Source organism: Kogia breviceps, chromosome 2 (genome assembly GCF_026419965.1).
Source record: "Kogia breviceps isolate mKogBre1 chromosome 2, mKogBre1 haplotype 1, whole genome shotgun sequence".
Taxonomy (NCBI): Eukaryota; Metazoa; Chordata; class Mammalia; order Artiodactyla; family Physeteridae; genus Kogia; species Kogia breviceps.
Window position 1 is genome coordinate 8771203 of NC_081311.1, and position 21397 is coordinate 8792599.

Genomic DNA, 21397 nt, shown 5'->3' on the forward strand with positions numbered 1-21397 from the left:
ACACCTTTAAGGTGAGATACATTCGTTTCAAGAGACATGAAGACATCGCAATAGAAAGACAAAAAAAAAAGCTCTGCCACACCATGCCCTCAAAACCAGGTCCCCCACATTGCCTTAATTTAGTCACCTTTTACAATACTATATTAATTCTCTTTCAGCTAAACAATGTTTTAAATTTATGCTCTGTCCTCAACCAAGTGGTTATGACTTTTCAAAGCACATAATCACACTAAAGAACCAATACCATCAGTTAGTATCTGGCTATTACATTATTTACCATCCCAAGGGCTTCACTTTGATTTAGCACTTGATGGATAAGTACAGACGGGTCTGTCACTTGGCTGCAAGTGCGCCCGCTGACTGCATCAGCATGGGCTGGGTGAGCTGCAGGAGCCCGGCTGCACCAGCACTACCGGGACAGAGTCATGCCAAAAGGCGCCCGGCAGCTGCCATACAGTCTGTGCCCGTCCCGTGAAGCTGTACAGTTGGCTCGAGGGCCCTGCTGATCCAGCGAGAGGGCACAAGGGAAATGGCAGAACTCCAACAGATCACTTTATCCAAGACTGAATCCCCAAAGTACATCAGAACAGACATAATTAAATGAGGCAGTGTAGACCTAAAGGTACAATGTCATCCCCACCAGGCCCTTGATGAAGGGAGTTTTGCTTTACAGAAGCCTTTTTATGAAGTAAATTGCATTAATTACCAACATTTAAAAACATCCAACATTAAGGGTTCTGAATCTCTGATTTATTAGACAGCATGGAATTAACAGGTTTAGGTTATTTTACAAAAAGAGCTCAAGCTGCTCATACACAGCAACTGGGCTTTGCTGGGGGGAAAAACAATTCTTCCGACTACTGCCAAAGGACACAAAGACTCCTCATCCTACACACAGTCGGTATGAAAGGGCACACAGACAAGTTTTTTGCAAGACAGAAAACAGAGAAATCCACATACTAAATTACGAGTCCACAATGACTATAACGCATCCCTTAGGGGATAAGCATGTAATTGTAGGAAGCAAAACAAAGCTTTCCATAGAGAAACCACTTTCACGAGATGATTAGGTGGACCTGCAATGAAGAAAATACATTTCAAAAGATGGGTTCAGACTTACACTAAGTTTTCACTGAAATACTTACAAATAAAAATTAAGACCTTTCTCTGTATCAGAAGAATTTTTTAAAAATACATCATGGATAAAATAAATTTCAGTAAAGGTCCAAGTACCATTCAGAAACATACATTTGCAAATAATATAAATAAAAAACAAAAAGTGTGACAACAAAAATACTATTTGGAACTACCTAGAATAGGCCAATCTAAGTTCATGTTCTGCTTCAGGGCATTGTATTGAAATGAATCTCATTCTCACTATAATTTTTTTCTTTTTAACCTTAATCACCAGTGGCTGGGTAACTGAAATGGACAGGAGAACTATATAAATGTCAGAGAAATATGTAAACCTCATTAATGTTTCCAAAAATTCATTTAGAGATAGAAACAGGTCCAAATAGATGCCTGTCTAAATGTACTGCAATTACGTTACAATTATTTTTCCAAATACACAGATATGCTCTGTCTTTTCTCAGCTCATTACTGACTCAAACAATTTGCCCTTCTGGGATCAATTGTTTGCTAATAAATAATTGTTTACAGTCACAAAATGATGTTAGGAGGTTTTCTTATTAGTTTTCCTTCTGCACCCTAATAAGATTGAAAATGAGCTGATTCCCCAGAGTCTAACCTTAACCTCGCTTTGTTTCACAGCCCAGGAAATGATGACCCATCTGCTTCAGAAAATAATGGACGGCCGAGAGGAAATATTGTTTAATTGTAGATTAACCTCCTCATGAGGCAGTCTGAAGCAGCTTTAGAATTAGCAACTATAACCAGCAAGAGAAACAAATGGCTCAAGAGCTTTTTTCTCCACCATTTAAGGTCCACAAAGAACGCAAAGGGGGTTTTACTACCTACATTTATTCACAAACATTTATTTCCACAATGGAAACAAAAACCATCAAGGTCAAAACTGATTCTCAAAAGTGCTGTCGCTGCCCTCCAATTCTGTTTGTCCGAATACCTTTAAATGCAGCAAACCATCAAACCATCTCATGCACTAAAGAAAGTGTGTTTTAAAAAAAGCAATAAACACCTCTTTTCCAATATTTTCAGGTTCTTATAATATTAAAATTAAAATTTTTCCCTGGTTTCTTTGTTAAAAGTAATAAATCCACCATTGGGGAGTACGAATTGTTTTATTATCATCAACATGGCACTTAAGTAAATGAAATCTTGTCAAGTACATGGTGACCTACAAGTTCAAAAGAAAAAAGAACAGCATGAGATCAAAATGGCCAGCCAGGACAAGAGATACAAAAGTGAGAGATTAAATGCAAACACAGCCCTTTATCCAACAGGCTTCACATGCTAAGCCTGTTCTAAAGTCAAACCTGTAAAAGCACACATGATACTGAGTATTTAATAGTCTGCCCCCTTCTCAGGGACTCAACCAATTTAGCAAGGGGACTCTACCATTCTAACTCAGAGAGGTACAGGAATCCTGAAAACAGTCAGTTATTCCATAAATATTTACTGAGGACTTCCTTCCAGGGCCTGAGTAGACAGGGACACGGAACAGGACAAAGACTCTTGGGGGTTGGTATTTTATGGTTAAACAAGTGCCTAAGTATCAGATTTCCCTTAAGCCTGGAAGCCTGGCGCAGGTAATTAAGTAAAAAGCTTTGCCCTAGGTACCAAAAAATGGAAATGGTTCCTCTCTGTCAGCAGTTACAACCAAGAGCCAAAGACATCTATGAAAATTTCGAAACTAAGGAAACCTGCCAGTGCAGGCAAGGCCACATTACTCTGAATTTCCAGTAAGACCTGAAGGTCATTCATTTTGTGTAAATATTAAAGAAACAACCTCTGTGGAGACGGAAGATTTTTGGTAGTTCAAATTCTTAAATATCTTAAATAGAATTTGCTAAAAGAAATTATTCTTGAATTCCTCAACTTAATTTTGAAGCAATGAGCTAGTAATAACTCCAGAGATTCAAATAATAGTGCCTATTCAAGAAGAATGAGAGTTTGACATTCTTCTCTACAAAACAACTAGGCACAATTTTATCCATCAGACGTCTATCAACCTACGGATATTGAAAGCTTGGGAGAACAAGATAAAATCAACTCCAACCCTAGAGGCAGCTGTAATATCGAGGAGGCATCAACAATGCTATTCATGAATTTAGAAAAATTAATAAATCCTGGGTTGAATGCAAGAAAAGGCTCAAATACAGGTGAAGCATACTCACTTGGGTTTTGTTTCTGCATCTGTCACTTGGCGAATGAAGATACCATCTTCGGGATGTTCCGTGTCATCCATTTCATACATATACGATGATGCTATTGCAAGTGTAGTCCCATCATTACTGAAGGCGAGTGACGCAATGCTGGTGGGGTACCGATGGAACTGGCACAATCGCTTTTTGTTAAATGGATCCCAAATATTTACAAATCCATCAGAACCACCTGCAAGTAATTTCAAAAGAGTTACAACAGTTCTTAAAAGCAGATACAAAAATAACCATTTTCTTAACCATTTTCACAGAAGTCACATTTTCCCCAGGGAGTATTACACCAGATTTTCTTCCTTTTAAATATCATAAAAAGCAAGCACAATTTTTTAAAGCTCTGTCCAAGTACAAACGTACAGTGTTCAATTAATAGCAAAATGATATTATCTTAACAACTAGATACAGGTTAGCATACCTGTGGCAAAGGTATTGTGGATGTTGTGAAACGAAATGGCGTTGACTGGGTAAATTTGCTCAATATTATTTTCTTTCAGTCTGTGACACTTGAAGGCATACTTCTTCTTCTGTACCTCAGGGCTTGGGTCCAAGTACTCAACTGCCACTCGGCCTTCAATAGAGCTTAATACATAACCCTGACAAAAGGAAATCAGAGGACAAAAGTGGTGAATCCAGCTTCCAAAACAAGGCCTGGATTCCCAAATTCAACCCAATTCCCAAATTCAGCCCACAGTAAAGAAAGATGATTATTTCTAAAATGAAAAGAGAATACGGCCAGGTTTTAACCACGTGTTTGAGCTGTACTAACATAGTTACGATCACTCCCAAAGTTTAAGAACACTTAGACCTGTTTTATTACAAGTAAATAAATAAAAGGCCACCATCACTTGCCTTCTTCATTCTACCAGTACCCTGCACACTGCAATCAAAAATGTTGAGTTATTCTGTCAAACCTCAACAGGAATTTTAAAGTGTTTCAATATCATTTATTTGTTGTCCTGTCCAGAAGGGGACTCGAATTCATTCCATCAGCTGTAATATATTTTTCTTTGCCCTACGCCTCCTCACCTCTAACAACTCTAAGAACTGTGTCTCCTTCACTGAGGCACCAATAATCCAAACCAAGTGGAAAACCAGCCTTCCACCTTGGTCATCCTGCCTCTCGCATTTAACTACAGCAAGTCAAGTGTACACACAAACCACACAGATTTTCAGCGATGTTCAAAAGTGGCTTATAATTTCAAACCTTTCCTCACTTTGCCTCAAAATAGTGTAACAAAGAAAGAGATGAAGATAAATCTGCATTTTTATTTGAAATGAAATGAAATCTGCATTTTTAATTCTCCAAGGTATGAAAAAGATTTACTCCTAAAAAACTACTTATGGAGGAAAAAAAATCGGTAAAATGTTACTTTTAAACTTCCATTATAAACTGGAAATAAACTGATGGAAAATTTTAGATAGAAGACATAACAACATTCATAAACGCATGCATATTTTAATCATGCACTTAAAATCTATTTAAAGTTTCACGTAACTCCAATTCCTTATCTTCAATGGAAATTTACAATATCCTGAGAAGAAGAATTTTGATCACCATTTGAGGTACTAGCCTTCTGACAAGCACTAAAGGATAGCCATTAGGGCTTCCCTGGTAGCACAGTGGTTGACAGTCTGCCTGCCGATGCAGGGGACACGGGTTCATGTCCCAGTCCGGGAGGATCCCACATGCCGTGGAGCGGCTGGGCCCATGAGCCACGGCCACTGAGCCTGCGCGTCCGGAGCCTGTGCTCCGCAACGGGAGAGGCCACAACAGTGAGAGGCCCGCGTACCGCAAAGAAAAAAAAAAAAAAAAAAAAAAAAAAAGGATAGCCATTAGATTCCAAAGATATCCACTGTTTTTAATGACTTTTCCTCTTGTAAAATTCCTACAGCAGCTGACCCCACCACCAACTTCCCTTCACACTTTAAGGGTTTGGGGAGGAAAGGGCAGATTAATAAAGTGTCATCTCATCTAGTAATGATGATGGGAAGGGTGACCTACCCTGTTCGTCATTATATGAGGGACAACGCCTCTCAACCCTCAATGGCATTCTTTTAGAAAAGAAAAACACAGGTCTGCTAGCAGACTGACTAAACTCCATTAGCATTAGGGTACAAAGAGAGGTGCAAAAACAAAAAAAGACAGAGAGAGAGAGAGAGAGAGAGTAGCAAATTCCATAAGCCTAAATTTCCAGATTTAAATTTGAATTCACTGGTTTGTAAATTAAATACCTGCAAAACTCTCTCTGATAACTGTATACCTGTCAAGCACCCTGGACTAGGATCACCAAGGAATCTGAAAACCTCTACTCTAAACACTGGCAGATTACTTATCCTCTCTGACCATCAAAGCTTTCTCTAAAATTGAGGTAACACACCACCTTTTAACAAAAGGCTGTCAAAAATTTACAACAAATTCTAAATCTAACAAATTCTAAATCACTACTCAAAAAAAAAAAGCAAAGTTTTAAAAGACAGTGACCAAATCATTATCATATAAGATCCTCTTATTTTCAAATTCCCCAGGCACAGGGAAGAGAGGTCAGTACCTGCTTGTTTGGAAATGCTCGTATGCAGCGAGTCTGGTACTTGAGGCTGGACTCCCGGCGCTGCTGCACGTAGCCCATGTTCCGTAAGTCCCAAACCAACACTCTGCGGCCTGCGGTGCCCACAATCAGCCGGTCTCCGGACACTGAGAGGGTATACACCTTTCAAGAAAGACCAAACCTTGCTGAAAATCATCTGCTTGCCTGCAAATGGCATTTTGCACCAAGATAAAGTCCACTAATCATAAAACCATAAAAAAAGTTAGCTGATCAGGTTCACAAACACAGGTACGAAATTTTAAATGCTACAGTTACACAAACCAATTGGCACAAAATAATAAACACAAGAGATTCTTAATACTTAACCAAGTATCACATAATGCACATTCTAATTAACTCTCCTAAAGCATCTCTGAAACAATTCTCTTCATTACTAAAACAAGTTAAATTATTAAACAGTTTTTACAGCCTTCTTGTTTCATTCAGTAACAATATAAAATTGTAGAAAATACTCAAAAAGGAGATAATAAAGCCATAAAAACAACTCAAGATACCTTTCAATGGGCTTCTGGCTTTTCATAAAACAATCATTTTCAAAGTTATTTTTCTATGACCACCTTCTGGAAGGATATTTCATGTTGTAACTCTAAAAATCTTGACTCTCTCAGCTGTCACACTGAATAAATAGGCCTTCCCAGGAAGAGTGAGAGAGCTATCATTAATTAGCTTCTTAGTTGCTTTTGGTGGCATACGAACTCAAAATTAAAAGACAAGGATAGTGGTCTGGCATATAACAAGGCAAATTCTTATACCCTGACGTCATACCGAACACTCAAAACAGAGTTATCTTTAGGGAAAATTTTAAAAGCATTTTATTCCCTAAAAGCATCTATTTTTTCCCCCTCAAAATTCCTTTTCTTCAATATCAAAACAACTTCCACAAAAACACTCCTTTAAGACAAACCACAAAATTTCCTGCAAATAAGCATTTAAAGTTACTTATTTTCAAATATGTTATCTGGGGACTAAACAGAGATAGCCAATTCATGAAAATGGTGGCAAAACATATGTTCCTGATCATGTTAAATCATTTTTTTAAAGTCTAGACTTCAGGTATATAACTATGCCCTGATCATTACTTTCAATTAATAAGCAACTCTAATCTAATATTTTAAAACTTGAAAAATCATTATAAAAAATAAAGAGGCCTCATGACATGGTAAGACATCTCACTAACATTCAGTAAGTAAACCTTATGGTTAGTAATCACTAATACATTAACCACATACCACCAGCCCGGAGGAAAAAAACAAATTGGGTTTCACAATGTAAGGACCCGATAGTCTCTACAATCTGGCCTTTAAATTCAACAGCTAATTTGACCAAGGGAAAAACAGGAAATTTAAAAGATTCAAAACAGTAGATTTAACACAAGTGTATTTCAATAAGAGACATACTAAGATTTACCGCTGTTTATTCAGAAAACATGTTTGCAGAAAAACAGAAATTAACGTAAGACCTATGAAACACCAAGTTTAAAAAAACACAGAAAGAGATCAGTTGACAACAGTACAATCAGAATGGGAATTTTATCTTAAATCTTTACTATACAGGTGACACACAAGCTTCTAAAAGTGGTTTCTATCCCCACGGATCATAAATCAAGTAAAAACACTGTCATGCTACTGACTAGGTATATACATTTATCAAAAACAGTACTAAAAAAAGTGACATAATGAACCTTGCTGAACCAATAAGCAGCTTGATTCAGTGTGGCTGTCCATTATATGATATTCTGTCAGCAATTTATCACAGCTCTTAACATGTTACATGCAACCATAAATCAAAACTAGAAACAATGCAATTATTTTATTCTGAACAAAGGTCTTGCCAGGAGTAGATTCGAATGTGATGTGACAAAAATAATGGCTCTTTGGATGCACTACAGTATATAAGGACAGCTAACAGGAACTGGATAGTATATTTACACTGAGGAAATAAGACTCAAGTGAAGGATACCTTTAAATTGCTAAAACAATCAATCTTTAAAATTAACTACCACCTGATAAAGTCTGATAAAGGATACAGCAAGGATGCCCAATTACACTTCCACTGTACAGATCAAAAGGTTACAATAATACACAAAGTTTCAGTTTTAAGAAGCTTCCTTCACTACAGCCTGCAAACTACATCTGTCAGTATTAAAAATAAATAAATGGTAAAAGCCAGGGAATATAGGACATCCTTTTCACTAAACTTCATACGATAACCCATTTCACCCTCTTATAGTCAACTCAAGAGAAACCTCAGGTCATAAGTGAAAATGAGTGACGCTCTATTCCACTTCCTGGTTTGGGGCCGTCAAACCCAAATGAAGGCAATGGAACAGTCTGCTAAATGACTTCTCTGAAAAGTTCAGTCTCTGCTAAATGACTTCTCTGAAAAGTTGCTTCTCAGCCCTAGGACTGAAAGCGTTAATACATGGAAGTGGGTTTAGGACTAGTGCTATCCAGTACAAATATGACAACTGACAGAAAATGTTGACCAAAATACCAAAATTAGTTTTCCTTCACATATTTAGCTGAGTTTGTAAGATAGACTCATCAACTCTTAACCTCTAAATTCAACATCATATTCATCAAACATGTATCAAGTCAAACCACCCCAAGGACCATAATTCCTGTTCCGAATATGAAAAGCCTACCTTTTCAGGCTGAGAGAAGGTCCCAGCATTACACGGGGTTCTGGGATCCCACAATTTAACTGTCTGATCCCAACTCCCAGTAACCATCACATTCACTTCTGGACAGTATTCAACACATCTGATAGGGGCATCGTGGGTCCCAACAAGATTTTCTGTAGGAAAAAACAAACCAACAAACCACTCCTAGCTTTACTAAACAAAGATTCCTCAAGTGAACAATAGAAGGAAACGTTCATTGCACTGTAACGAATCCGCTTCCACCCACTCAATGGAACTACTCCACACAGAAAAATTTCTCCAGGACTACGAAAAGTCAACCTTTCATCTCTGTTCACCTGACAGTGCATAGCTTGATTCACTGACATGGTAATACCAAAAGCTGACTTCAGTTTCAGATTACATTAAAATGGTGGCATATTTGTTATTTTCCTCACTTGACTCTAGATTCCTTCAAATCAGGAACCTTGTTTAACTCTATAGTTCTGACTATCTAGTACAGGTTCTGATACACGGTAGGTGCTCAAGATATACCTGCTGAAATGAACCAATGAATGGAGAACTGTGGTCGAATGGATCTGGATAAAACTTATCACATTAAGCTGATGTTTCAAAGAAACTTTTATCTGAGAGCTGGGGATGAGGAAGGCAGGAAGTCTTATGATTAACCCACTTGGTTTTCATGGTGGGTCAAATTTCTAATACACAATTTCTTTCCTCTCAATTTCAACTCTTCACCCTATCTGATTCATTCATTCAACGAACATCTACTAAATGTCTACTATGTGCCAAAATCTATACCACATGCTAAGGATACGACCAAGAACAATCAATATGTGGCCCTGATCCTCAAAGAGGAAAACTACCTGTTTAAAAACATACATTTTTTTTCTTGTTTAAATGGTATCTCGTCAAGTTCAGCAATGACCTTCTGAGAATAAACAGCTAATTCCCTTAATTATGGTCTCTAACATCAAAAACCTTTGCTTTTCAGTGCTTTTTTTCTCCTGAGTTTTCAAACAAATAGAACCTAAACCTGCAAGCTAACTTCCTATCTAGAATAAGCTGCTAGCAAACAAAACCAAACATCTGCAGTTGTAAGTTACATGACAAAACGGCTTTCATGCAAAAGCCTCTTCTGATTGGATCTTTTTTTTTTGATAAGATATAGTGTCTATCCTCTATCCATCCTCCCACTGTCCAACTCATCCTCGTTAGTCGTATCTCTGTGCCTTGCCATGTCCTTCAAGTACATCCATGTCTAACGTATGCATATACCAAAAAAAAAAAAACACCTCCACTAGAGAACTCTGTGTATTCCGGTTCCATTCCAATCTCTACTCTGCTCCAAAGTCACCATAAAAATGTGGGTAAGTTTTTTCATATCTCTTAGAAATTAACTAAAAGAAAAGGTGTTATCTTGTCCTTCATTCAATAAATGCAACTGAAGCATATTCTATACTAAACAATTATACAAGCAGGGTTAACATGGTATCTAGACAGGGTTGGCTATTTTATAATGTTAAATTTTTAAAAACCTATCTTCCTTCAGTCTAAACTAAATTAGCTTCTGAAAAGAGAACGCTGAAACATCAGCACTGTCCTGGAAAAATCCTACTGAAAGATAGTCCACTGCAGGACTCAGTCCCCTTCTGAGGGCAAGGGAAAGGTCAAATACTTAAGTGCCACTTCATGTAAAGACTGTGGATGGAGATCATGAGTTTCACTGATAAAATACATGCATAATATTTTGTGATTGTAATGTAATGGTTATCATTTAAACGAAAAAGTCCTAAATTCAAGCCATTTTTACTTATATCTAAGCAACTTAGGAACTAAGCAATTCAGGAACTACTCTTCGCGAATAAACATTTACAAGTAAGCACTAACTAAGAAAACACTAAACTGGTAAAAATGTGGCTATGTTACCTTGATCAGTGTTCAAATCATGCATTTTCAATTGATGGTCTAATCCCCCACTCCAGGCATGTGTTGGATCCTATAAAATAAAGTTGCAAGTCATTTAAAACTTACAGAGCTTTAAAAAGCATTTAAAAATTCCTGTTTTGGGGCTTCCCTGGTGGCGCAGTGGTTGAGAGTCCGCCTGCCGGTGCAGGGGACACGGGTTCGTGCCCCGGGGTCCGGGAGGATCCCACATGCCACGGAGCGGCTGGGCCCGTGAGCCATGGCGGCTGAGCCTGCGCGCCCGGAGCCTGTGCTCCGCGACGGGAGAGGCCACAACAGTGAGAGAGGCCCGCGTACCGCAAAACAAAACAAAACAAAACCCCAAAAAAAATTCCTGTTTCTACAGCCAACTATCCAGTTTATGCTCAGGACGAGAGGTACACTGGGCTCAGCTACTCACTGTAAACAAAAAAAACAGTACAAAAAATAAAGCAACTTAAGGAGCTGAGAAAACTACTACGCCAGCAAATTAAGGAAGAACTGTTCGCCACACTGGCTGACAGTCAACAGGCTCCCATGTACTCGCAAACAGACCTTTCTTTTCACAAGACAGCCAAATGTTACTGTCTTGTTGTGAGTTTCAAACACATTACGTCCAAAAGGTTTGCACGGTTACGCCATTAGAACCCAAGGGGAGACCGAATTCCTGACGTCTGCAATTCCCCAGCGCCAAAAAAAAAAAAAAAACCCCACACACCCAGAAAAACAAAACCAAACAAACAAAAAAAGAGTACCTGGGGCTCAAGGTTAAGTGTTGGGGGAAGGAAGGGGAGCTATCCAAATGACCCCACCGACAAAAGCCCAACAACGGAAAACGGGCACTCTTGACCAGGAACACCATACCGAGAATATTAAAGGGGGGCAGAAGCGGAGGACACCTACGTAGAAAGCGCAGTCCAGGACGGCGCCGGTGTGCTGGTACTTGAGCCGCATGGAATTGGCCGGCACATCGTAGAGGCGCACGGACGTGTCCCAGGAGGAGACCAACAGGAACTGGGAGGTGTTCGGGCTGAACTTCACCGAGGAGATGCCGTCCTCGGGTGGCTGGTTCAGCTTGAACTCGTTAGAACCGGTCATCTACGGAACAAGCGCCCAGTGAGAGTCCCCAAGGGTCTGGGGTCTAGACTCGCCGACGGCGGGGCCTAGGGAAGGCCGCAGACACGGCCTCTGCGCCTGCGCAGAAAGGCCGCGCCCGCCGCGGTCCGGCCTCGTCTCCCCCCACCCCACCCCCGCCGCCCCTCCTAAGCCCCCCAACCGGCCGGGCCGCCGCCGCCGCCCCCGCACCCCTAACTCCAGCCTCCAGCGTGGCCCGCCGCGGGCTCCTGCACCCCGGCCTACCCCCCAGGCCTGCCGCCCCGCGTGCTCCTGAAATAAAAGAAAAGCTGTGGAAGAGGAACCGGTTCCCAGAGGACGGCTCCGCCAGCTCCGGGCCCGGGGCGGGGGTGGAGGGGTCCCCAGAAAGTTCGCTACTGCGCCCGGCCGCCTCCCCCCGCTACCTTAGGCTCCCTCAGAAGCAACTTCGCCGCCACTCGCCGCCGCCTACCTTCCCTCGAAGCTCTCGCAGGCCGGGCGGAGGGAGCGTAGAGGAAGTTCCACCCGATGCCTGCCATTGGCTGATTTCAAACGCCAGCGTCTCTCTCTAGGCAGCCGATTGGTCCGCCCCGGAGGCCGGGCGTCGGTCAGCCCAGGCAACCTGTTCCGGCACAAAGGTGAACGACGGCTTTTCCGATCACGTGGCCTCTCTTCACCACCAGGCTGAGGCGCCAGTGCCGGTGCCGGACGAGTGAAAACTACAACTCCCGAAGAGCACCGCGCCAAGGCTGCGCTCACGCGCTCGCCCGTCCTTGTGCGGCACGCTGGGAAATGTAGTCTCCCTGGGGCTGACGTCTGGCCTGTCCTCTGAATAGTAGGCGGGAAAGATACTCTTTCCAGTTGACTCTTGGGGCCCTCCCCATCTCAGTTAATCTCTCAGACACAAAAACCTTATTTTGGTTAGTACTTTTTTTTTTTTTTTTTTTTTTTTTGTGGTACGCGGGCCTCTCGCTGCTGTGGCCTCTCCCGTTGCGGAGCACAGGTTCCGGACGCGCAGGCTCAGCGGCCTGTATATGGCTCATGGGCCCAGCCGCTCCGCGGCATGTGGGTCTTCCCGGACCGGGGCACGAACCCGTGTCCCCTGCACCGGCAGGCGGACTCTCAACCACTGCGCCACCAGGGAAGCCCTTGGTCAGTACTTTTAGAGAGCTAAATTAGTCTCCCTTTCACTGCACATGCATATGCCCATGAAGTTGACCAAAACTGGAGTGGAGAAAAAACTATTTGCTCAAATGAAGTGTATATTTTGCCCTACTTTTTTCTCATTTTCCTGGACTTTCCACCTATGAACCATGCTCTCACATTTCCCACTGTCGAAGATCTACTGACCTTAGAGATACTCATCCATATTTATACTCTGCTTATCTCTTCATTCCATTTTCCTGCAAATGTTTATTGAGCACCCAGCGCATGCCAGGGCTGGTGAGAAAACCAGGAAGATGCATTAATCAGACCGATTCTTGCTCTTGAGGAACTCTTTGTTCGGAAGGTTGGACAGACTGAGAAACAAATGATTACTCTCCAGTGTGTTAAAGCTCAAAAGCCTCTTTGAGACATATGTTCAAGTAGGGCCCTAAAATGACAGCTACAAGGTTCTCTCCATCCACCCCCTCCCACCCCAAGAACTCGCCATACTTGCAGGCTCAGTTTGCTGGATTTTCTGTTTCTAGAATCCTCCAGAAATAGGACAATCAAGAACGTTGCTCCTGTAATGAGAAATAATTTGGTCTCCATGAAAGAAAAGCAATACTTAATTTATAACTAGAATGCTGTGACTCAGTTACTCTTGAATATCAAAAGTGCACTGAAAATTTTCAATTTAATCCATGCTATAACGTCTTTTTCACAGGCTTTTGTAAAAAAAAATCTTATGTTATTAAATGATCTTGTATGAAGTGGGAGGAAACTGCTGAGGTTAAAGTGTTTAATTTCTAAGGTACCTTGATAGAGAAAAAGTGTTGTTGGTCCTTATGCATTCATATATGCTGACTCAGGTGCACTTTTTTATGAATGGTGACACAGTAAACACACAACAACCACCCTTCTGCCCGGTGTATTGATGATATTCCTGTCAAAAGGACAGATTCTTGCCCTGTCTCCTCACCAGTCCTGATACTTGGTTCTCTCTCCTCTTTCAACAACTTAATGGCTAGGTTAAGAATTTTAAAGTGCAGTGCCTTGCCTCCATTCTAATTTTGGCTAAATAATTTTATCTCCAAATAATTTTATTTGGTTCCCTCTCCCAGTTGTTTATTTAATTCTACTAGTTTCGAGATTCTGAGCATGAATTATCCACTAATAAAATCTAAGCGTATTTCATTAACCAGTGTGTGTATGATTCAGGTCCCTCTGGGCAGGCAGTTGCAGCCGGACTTGATTTGAGTTTTAAGAAACGTCAATCTTCTAAATCCAGTTTAGAGCCTGAAAGGAGGCTGATGATTTTGCTGCTTATTCAAATGAATTGATAGTCTTGAGATAGGAAATCTGGCCACAATGGAGTCTTGAACATTTCAAATCCAAATGCAAAGCCGTGTGTGTGTGTGTGTGTGTGTGTGTGTGTGTGTGTGTGTGTGTACTTAGTTACCTATAAGAAAGAGGAATTCCTAGAAACTAATCACACTGTTGGATCACCTTTGACTACTAATTCCTGGCTGGATTAGTAAAAAAAAAAAAGTGAAGTACCCGCTATATGACAAACTGGAAAAGGATCATCCCTAAAATCTTAAGGGCAAAAACCACTCTGCCATTAACTGCCTACAGGAAACAACTTCCTATGAAGGAAGTAAGCCCAAGAAGGATATAGTGACCCAATACTGTTAAAACCATCATCTCTGTTTAAAAAACGTAATCTATTGAAGCGCAGACAAAAATGATATGGGTGAAATATTCCTATACAAGTAGTTCCTTGGTTATTTCTGCATGGAATATTCAAATAGCAACTTGAGAGGAAAGAAAAATTTAAAGCAGGTTATCTGGAAAGAGAAAACTTCATTGAAATATGTGTACCAAATAAATCAGAACAAAACAGAACCAATGTCAGTTCTGTTTTCTCTCTCTGACTAGCCAATATCTAGCATAGTTTTCAGCAAGTACTAGGGCTCAGTAAATATTTATTGAATTGAACTCAGCTGAAATGAAATAAATGCAATTGACCTAACAGCACTGGCACATGTGTTCTTGAATTTTATGAAATCTAACATTAAAAAATATGACCTCACAAATGGACAAGACGCCAGGCATTTCAGATATGACACTGCGGGTCACATAGACGGGTAACAGATATCCTGCATACTTTCATAAAATGCAGATAATTTCGATGCCTCTCGGCTCAAACAGACAGCTCTATCACGCAAATATTCCCTTCTAGACGATGGGATCCGGGCTCCGCACTGCCGACTCCCGACACCTTTGCAGCGGCTAAGGAGTAGCCCGGGGCTGGAGGCAGGAGGACCCGGCAGCTCGCCCCACGTGACACCGAACCATCAGCATCCTCAAAGCTCAGGCAATATTTTTTTTTCTGACGTTTTGCAAGGAACAGGTGGCTGCGACCTAACACTGCGAGACTGTGATTTGCACGACACTCGCGCGCGTCTGTCCTCTCGGTGCCGCGCCCGCCCAGCCAGGGTGAGGCAGCAGGTGCCCGGGGCGCCGAGGTCCGTGGGCGCGCAAACCGCGCACCAAGGTTCCATTCAGTGCCCGCTGCCGCGTGCTTGCCCGCGACCCGGCCCCTTAGCCACGCACAGTGCAAACTATAAACAACAACAACAAAACTGTAGGGAGGAGCCTTTGCCTCCCGCGCTTTCTTTGCCTAGTCTCGGGCCTCATCCCTCCTCAGCCGAAGTGCTGCCTTTCCGCGACCAGTTCCCGCACCGCGCGGCTCGGGAACTGTGAGCGGCTGTAAGCCTGTCGCGCCAGGCTGGGGGACGAGCAAACCGGGCTCTATACCTGATCCAGGCAGCGCCGCCCCACCTGCCCTGTGCCCTCGGAGAGGAGGCTCCTGTCACAGGTTGGACCACGTCGCACGCCGCCCTGCTGCCGCCAACCCCGAGGCGCTCCCAGGGCTGGAAAGAAGCTCGTTCCGGGAGGCAACCGCTTCGGCAGTGAAACCTGCCGGCCCCCATCTGTACCTCTCCGCGCGCGCTCCGGAGCTGGACCCCCGCCGAGGTGAGCCTCCGCCGCGCGGAGACTACGGGCACCAGCTAGTGGAAAGGGGTGCGCCTCCAGCCCACGTGCCGCCTCGGCGGGTCCAAGGTCCCAACCTTTAACCTCTGACCCCCGCCCCACCTTCCACGTGGGGAGAGCCAGACCTCTTCTGACGCCCGCCCGCAAGCTCTTCCACGGAAAAGCGGGAATACCTGCGCGTTAGCCGGACAATCAATTCCACCAAAGTTAGCAACGATGCTTAAAATGTTTTATTTTTTTCTTTTTAAAACTATTTACAGATCTGAAATCTCCCCCCTCCTTTCGCCCCTACCCATCCTCGGGACAAGGGAAACGAAAAGAGGAGTCGAAATCATTGTTCAAAGCCCCCAAGGGCTGGCTTGGCCAGCCGTGTGTGCGTGTACATATATACAGGCGTATATATGGGGAGAAGAATGTCCCTGGTCTGGTGTTTGTCTGATTTTTTTTTTTTTCCTACCGATCAATGTCGATCTGGCCGAAACGCCCTTTCCCACCACCACCGTAGAACTTCCCCTCGAACATGGTTTTCAAAACGTATTGGTTTGTTTGGGGTAGAAAGCAGATGATCTGGCTGGAGGAATGCCGATAAATACCGGAAACAAACAAAACAAAAAGTAGGCCAGAGGCCATAAATAAGAGGTAACGAATACACATGGTGTATCTCGTAATATTTCTGGAAACGCGCCGCCCTGCTCCGGAGGGGGCGCAGCCCGCGCCAGGCTGGCGGGGAGCGGGCGGGCGGCGCGGGGCCGGCGGGCTGCTCAGTAATCGAGCTTGCTGTAGAGGTTGTAGAGAGGTAAGGCCGAGAGGTTGCCGCCCGGGTAGTAGAGCGGCGCGGGGAAGGCGAGCGAGCGCGGCACCGGCACGCGCAGCAGCGAGCTGTCCCGGAACACCAGCGGCATTCCCACCAGAGTCTGCGCCGACGCGTGCGCCATGTTGGCCGCCTCCAGCTCCGCGGAGAGCTGCCGCTTCCACTTGTTGCGGCGGTTCTGGAACCAAGTCTTGACCTGGGTCTCGGTGAGCTGCAGGCTGGAGGCAAGGCAGGCGCGCTCCGAGCTGCTCAGGTAGCGCTTCATGTCGAAGGTGGACTCGAGCTGGTACACCTGGCTGCGCGAGAAGACCGTGCGCGTCTTCTTCTTGGCCGCGCCCGCCTGCCTCTCGGCGCAGCCGCCGTCCCGCGGCCGCTCGGGCCCCGGCGACGGCGAGCCCGCGGGCAAGAGCCTCTCCTTCTCTTCCTTAAAGTCTGGGTGCGAAGAAGAAAGGAAAGGCGTGCGCTCCGAGCTCTCCGGCCCCGCGCCTCCGCTGCCCTTGGGGGTACCTGGGGAGTGAGAACAAAGAGGAAGGCCATGGAGCTGGGAAGCCTCAAAGACCCCCAGCTCTCGCCGGAACCAGGGGGTTGGCAGGCGCCTGCAGCCTTGGTCCCATCTTCCTTGGTCCCACCCGCATCCTCTTCTCTCCCTCTCGCTGAAACCCAAAGCCCGGCACCCGGCTTTTGAAAAGCAACAGGACAAGGATCCAGCTACTTCGAGTCTGGGGTCTCTGTGCTCCCAGCTTCGTGGAAGGACGGGTGGCAACAGGGGGAGGAGATCTGGAGGGGGGACATTAGCTTCATTTTAAAAGATGATTTTGCCTTGTAACAACTGAACTGGAAGAGTTCCCTGCGCTTTATAGTGTGGCATCATTTCACAGGCCGTTTGTTCTGAAATCACGCTAAGGACTAACGCGGGGCTCCCCTTGGTCAGATGTTGTAAAGAGGAACCATCTGCGAAAGGCACCATTGTCAATCATCTTGGAGTGCTAATCATTCCGAGGAGGAGGAGAGAGAGAGAGAGAGAGAGGCAGAGGTCGAGAGAGCGGAAGAGAGAAAGAAGAAAAAGACGCTGAAAGAGATTGCGGTAGAGACGGACCGACCGCTCAGATCCGACTTCCAGACCTCGTGTGCAGAAAGTATACGACGTGCAAAGGGGATATTGAGGGCACAGCCATGCGTGCTGCAGGCCCTGTGTCCAACCCACTATGGTACACTCTCCCTCCAACCCAACCTTCCCCAAAACCGCGCCGCGCCGCATCTGTGCTCCCTGTTTCTTCCCGAGCGCCCGCCGGGCGGAGGAGTCAGCACCGAGCTCACGTCTCCTCCCCTCGGCGCTGGACCCCGCGCGGCCGCGGCTCTGGCCGGCGTTGGGGGTAGGTAGACGCGAGAGCCACCGCACAGCTTCCCTCCCCTAGAGCTTGCTCGCTGCTGACCCGGGGGCGTGCGATCCTTACCCAGGCAAGGAAAGGGGATGGGGGGGTGGTGCTTGGGGCCGGGCTCCTTGGGGCCGTGCGGGTCTGGGCAGAAGCAGGCGGGTGCCTTCCAGCCGTCGTCCGGCTCCTCCTCCTCCGAGGACACGGACAGGCTGCGCTTCCTGGCCGGCCAGCCGGCGGGCTCCCGTGGCGCTTCCGAGGGGCCCCCGCCCAGGATGGACTGAATGGTGAAGCTGGAGACGCCGCAGGCCGCCGGACACCCCTTGCCCGCATCTTCCTTGCTTCCCATCCTGGGTTCATAAGAAATTGGAGGAAACCAAGAACTCCCTTTAGAGATGATCTGGGTGGAAGGAGGCAGGCAGGCAGGCAGGCAGGCAGGCAGGCGGGGGGGGGGGGGGGAGGAGGGGAGCCAGGGGGAGGGGGCGGCGAAGCTGGCGAGGCGTCCCCTCCGCGCGGGGGACACGCGGGCACCGGACGGCTGCGCTGGGGTCCGTGCCCGCCCGGCTTTAGGTGAGGCCGCCCAGCCCCGGCGCGAATGCCCCTTCCTTGCCCGCCAGCTCGCCGGGTCCCCGGCGGCGCAGAGGTGGCGCGGCCTCATTTGCATAGAGGTTACTCAGACGCGGCCAATCGCAGCGCCGCCGAGCGGCCCCGGAAAATTTCAAAAAAGCCCAGGCCCCGCACGCAGCGCCTGTGCTCCCCGGAGCGCGCAAAGAGCCGGGCGGCCATCTGCCGTGTCCAACCAGCCCGGACCGAAAGCAACATAGATTCCAGCCCAAGTTCCTACCCTGTGTGGCGACACTGATCGCTCGGACCCCTGCCCTCTCGAGAGGTAGGGGCAGTTCGGGGCTCAGCTGGAGTGACCCGACGCCTCCCATAGGCGACGGGTCCTCACACTCTCAGAGGGGTTCACAGGCTGTTCCACGACCCTCCCCAAACTCACTCCTTCTCGCCTGGGCAGGCAAGCAGGGCTGGCACCCCGCAGACCACTGCGCCCAGCGCGGGAGGCCGGGGCGGGGCGGGGTGGGGGGGGCGTCGGATTTAGGAGCGTACGCATAGGAACTGATACCCTTTCCGGGAGCTTAACGGGGAGGCCTGGGAGCGGAGAACTTGTGCCCTTCCCCGCTTACAGACCCCACCCCTGTCACAGGCCCAGCGGGGCTGCAAGATCGTTGGGGGTGGGGGAGGGAAGCCCTAGATCTTGTTTCAAGAGATCCGGGTTCAAGTCCCAGCACCCTCATTTCCATGCTGCGTGAACTTGGACAAGTGAAATCCCAGTCAGAGCCTCACTGCCCTCATAGGTGATATGAACTTCTCATTAATATCTCCCCTTCACCTGTTTCGAGGGTGGCCTTAGGTAGCAATGAAAAAGCACCGGAAAGCCTAGAATCGCTAGGAGCTCATAGTAGGTCCTCTGTAAACCTGTGTAAACAGTCCAAAGCTCGGCCTCCTGTTCCATAAGTGACTCTCACTTTTAGGCAAATATTGGAGGTGAGGGAATTGCTACAAAAAAAGAAGCGCTTTGCTCCAGGAAAGGAGAGAAGGAGGTGAGGACAGCGACATGGTTTTAGAATTAGACAAAGTGTATTCAAATGTCTAGGTGACCTTGGACAGGATACTTAAACTTTCTGAGCCTCGGTTTCCTCATTCCTAAAACTGGGGGGAGAGAAGCCAGATTACCTCGCAGAAGCAGTATGAGGTCAAAGTACCAAACTCTGAGCACAGCTTGCGGTGGGTGGTCAATTAACCATATTTCCCTACCTCATCCTCACGGCCCCCTCAAAGCCCTGACTCTTGTTCTTTTAATTCCCAGATCAGCTGGTACCGGATGTGGAACCAGTCCGGCGCAGGCAAAATGTTTCGGGGGCACAGCTGTCTATACAAACGTCGAAGAACCGAAGCCACTCCGAGACGCTCAGGCAACCCCACCCCCTGGATCTGAGGCCTCAAGACCGCTCCACCAAATGATCCCGGGAGCCCTGACCCTAGGGTGCCCCCCAAATGCAGCCAAGGGTGAGAGGACACTCTGGAATCAGTCCCTACAAATGTCCAGACGCTGCACCATGACGGTGCAGTTCCCTCCTCTCCCGCGCCGCGCCCGGGTTATTGAGCAAAGCGCTTATAATATCATTAGCCGCGGTGAGTTACCGACTGCAGCCTTACCGGTGGCAGAACCTCTCCCTGCTTAACTCCTCCAAGGGCTCGTTAATGGGCTAATTGATTAGGAGTCGGCGGTGCAACCGGGGCAGAGGCAGGCAAGGGGGCGGGGGTGGGGAGGGGTGGGGTGGGGGCAGAGGCTGTGCGCCACGGCCCGGGAGGCCCGCGAGGGGCAGGTGCCGGCCTCCGTCTCCGCATTAACCTCTTCAGGGCTCGGCGGCGGGGTCGAGACACATTACAAATGGTCAGCTTTAATCATGGTGTCAGCTCATTAACCCGGAAGGACCCGGTGCTGAAATACAATTTGTGCGTCCCCCTCTGCGGGGCCGCGGCGTAGGCTCCCGGGCCACGTCACAGCCCGTCCCGCGCGCTCCCGAACGGTTGGGGGGGTAGAAGGGAGCATCCTGAAAACAAACACCCGACTCTCACCCGCCTGCGACCTCTCCGCCTCCCGCAAGCGCCCCGAGTGGGAGCTGTCTCCCGGCCAGGGCTGAAGCCACCCGGCGGGAAATTGGCGGACCGGACGAGCTGAGCCTGCCCTCCACTGGGGACGAAGGAGGATTTGGGGTAGGGGGAGGGCATTGGTTGAACCCTTCTGAGCTAGCAAATACTTGGTGCCGGCAACCTGGAATATTCTGAGAGCATCCTACTATTCTTCACTTTAATTCTCACACCAAACCCGTGGTGCAGATCTGTACCTCCCCACCCACCCCCCAATGTACAGGCGGAGAAACTGAGGCTCAGGGAAAAAAAAAAAAAAGCCCAAGCAGAGTAAGCAAGATTGAAGCCCAAGGTTGCTCCACCGACAATACCTGACTCTTTGGAAGGGGCGAGGGGCGGGGCATGCATTGGCCTTGAGCTTGGGAGTGGCTGCGGGGTAGACTGTGAGGACCCCCGCCATCTCGGGACCGCGGGGGCACATGTTTGGGTGGAGTCAAGGGCCCACGGGGTTGGCCTCGGCCAGAGCAGTGGCCAAGTGAGGCAGCAGCTGGGCCTCCAGGGTGGGCCTCGGAGAAGCAGCTCCCAGACCCGGGGAACGGCGAGGGACTGGGGAGCTGACCTGTGCAGCCTGGCTTGAGGACTATAAGAAACCATGCGGCCTCGCTACCCCACAAAGGCCACCCCCCGCCTCCGCCGGCTAGTTTGGGAGGGAA

General features: G+C 46.8%; 2 protein-coding genes across 5 annotated transcripts; both read right to left on the reverse strand.

The window, feature by feature from the left end:
- Nucleotides 1-728: 728 nt before the first annotated feature.
- Nucleotides 729-12276, reverse strand: BUB3 (BUB3 mitotic checkpoint protein). Of its 4 annotated transcripts, none has more exons than XM_067024427.1 (8): nucleotides 12115-12276; nucleotides 11454-11648; nucleotides 10536-10605; nucleotides 8610-8761; nucleotides 5909-6067; nucleotides 3775-3952; nucleotides 3318-3534; nucleotides 729-1076 (listed from the first exon to the last, which is right to left on the reverse strand). In XM_067024427.1, exons 2-8 carry the CDS (start codon nucleotides 11646-11648, stop codon nucleotides 1067-1069), a joined length of 981 nt encoding a protein of 326 aa, XP_066880528.1. In that variant the 5' UTR covers nucleotides 12115-12276; the 3' UTR covers nucleotides 729-1066. The 4 variants fall into 4 exon arrangements, with proteins under 4 accessions (XP_066880528.1, XP_066880527.1, XP_058907876.1 ...); XM_067024426.1 differs by having other exon boundaries at nucleotides 729-2317; nucleotides 12115-12189; XM_059051893.2 differs by having other exon boundaries at nucleotides 12068-12154.
- A 4330-nt stretch (nucleotides 12277-16606) lies between these two features.
- Nucleotides 16607-18378, reverse strand: HMX2 (H6 family homeobox 2). The gene is made up of 2 exons (XM_059051894.1): nucleotides 18111-18378; nucleotides 16607-17163 (listed from the first exon to the last, which is right to left on the reverse strand). The coding sequence occupies exons 1-2, from the start codon at nucleotides 18376-18378 to the stop codon at nucleotides 16607-16609; spliced, it is 825 nt and encodes a 274-aa protein (XP_058907877.1).
- Nucleotides 18379-21397: the final 3019 nt, after the last annotated feature.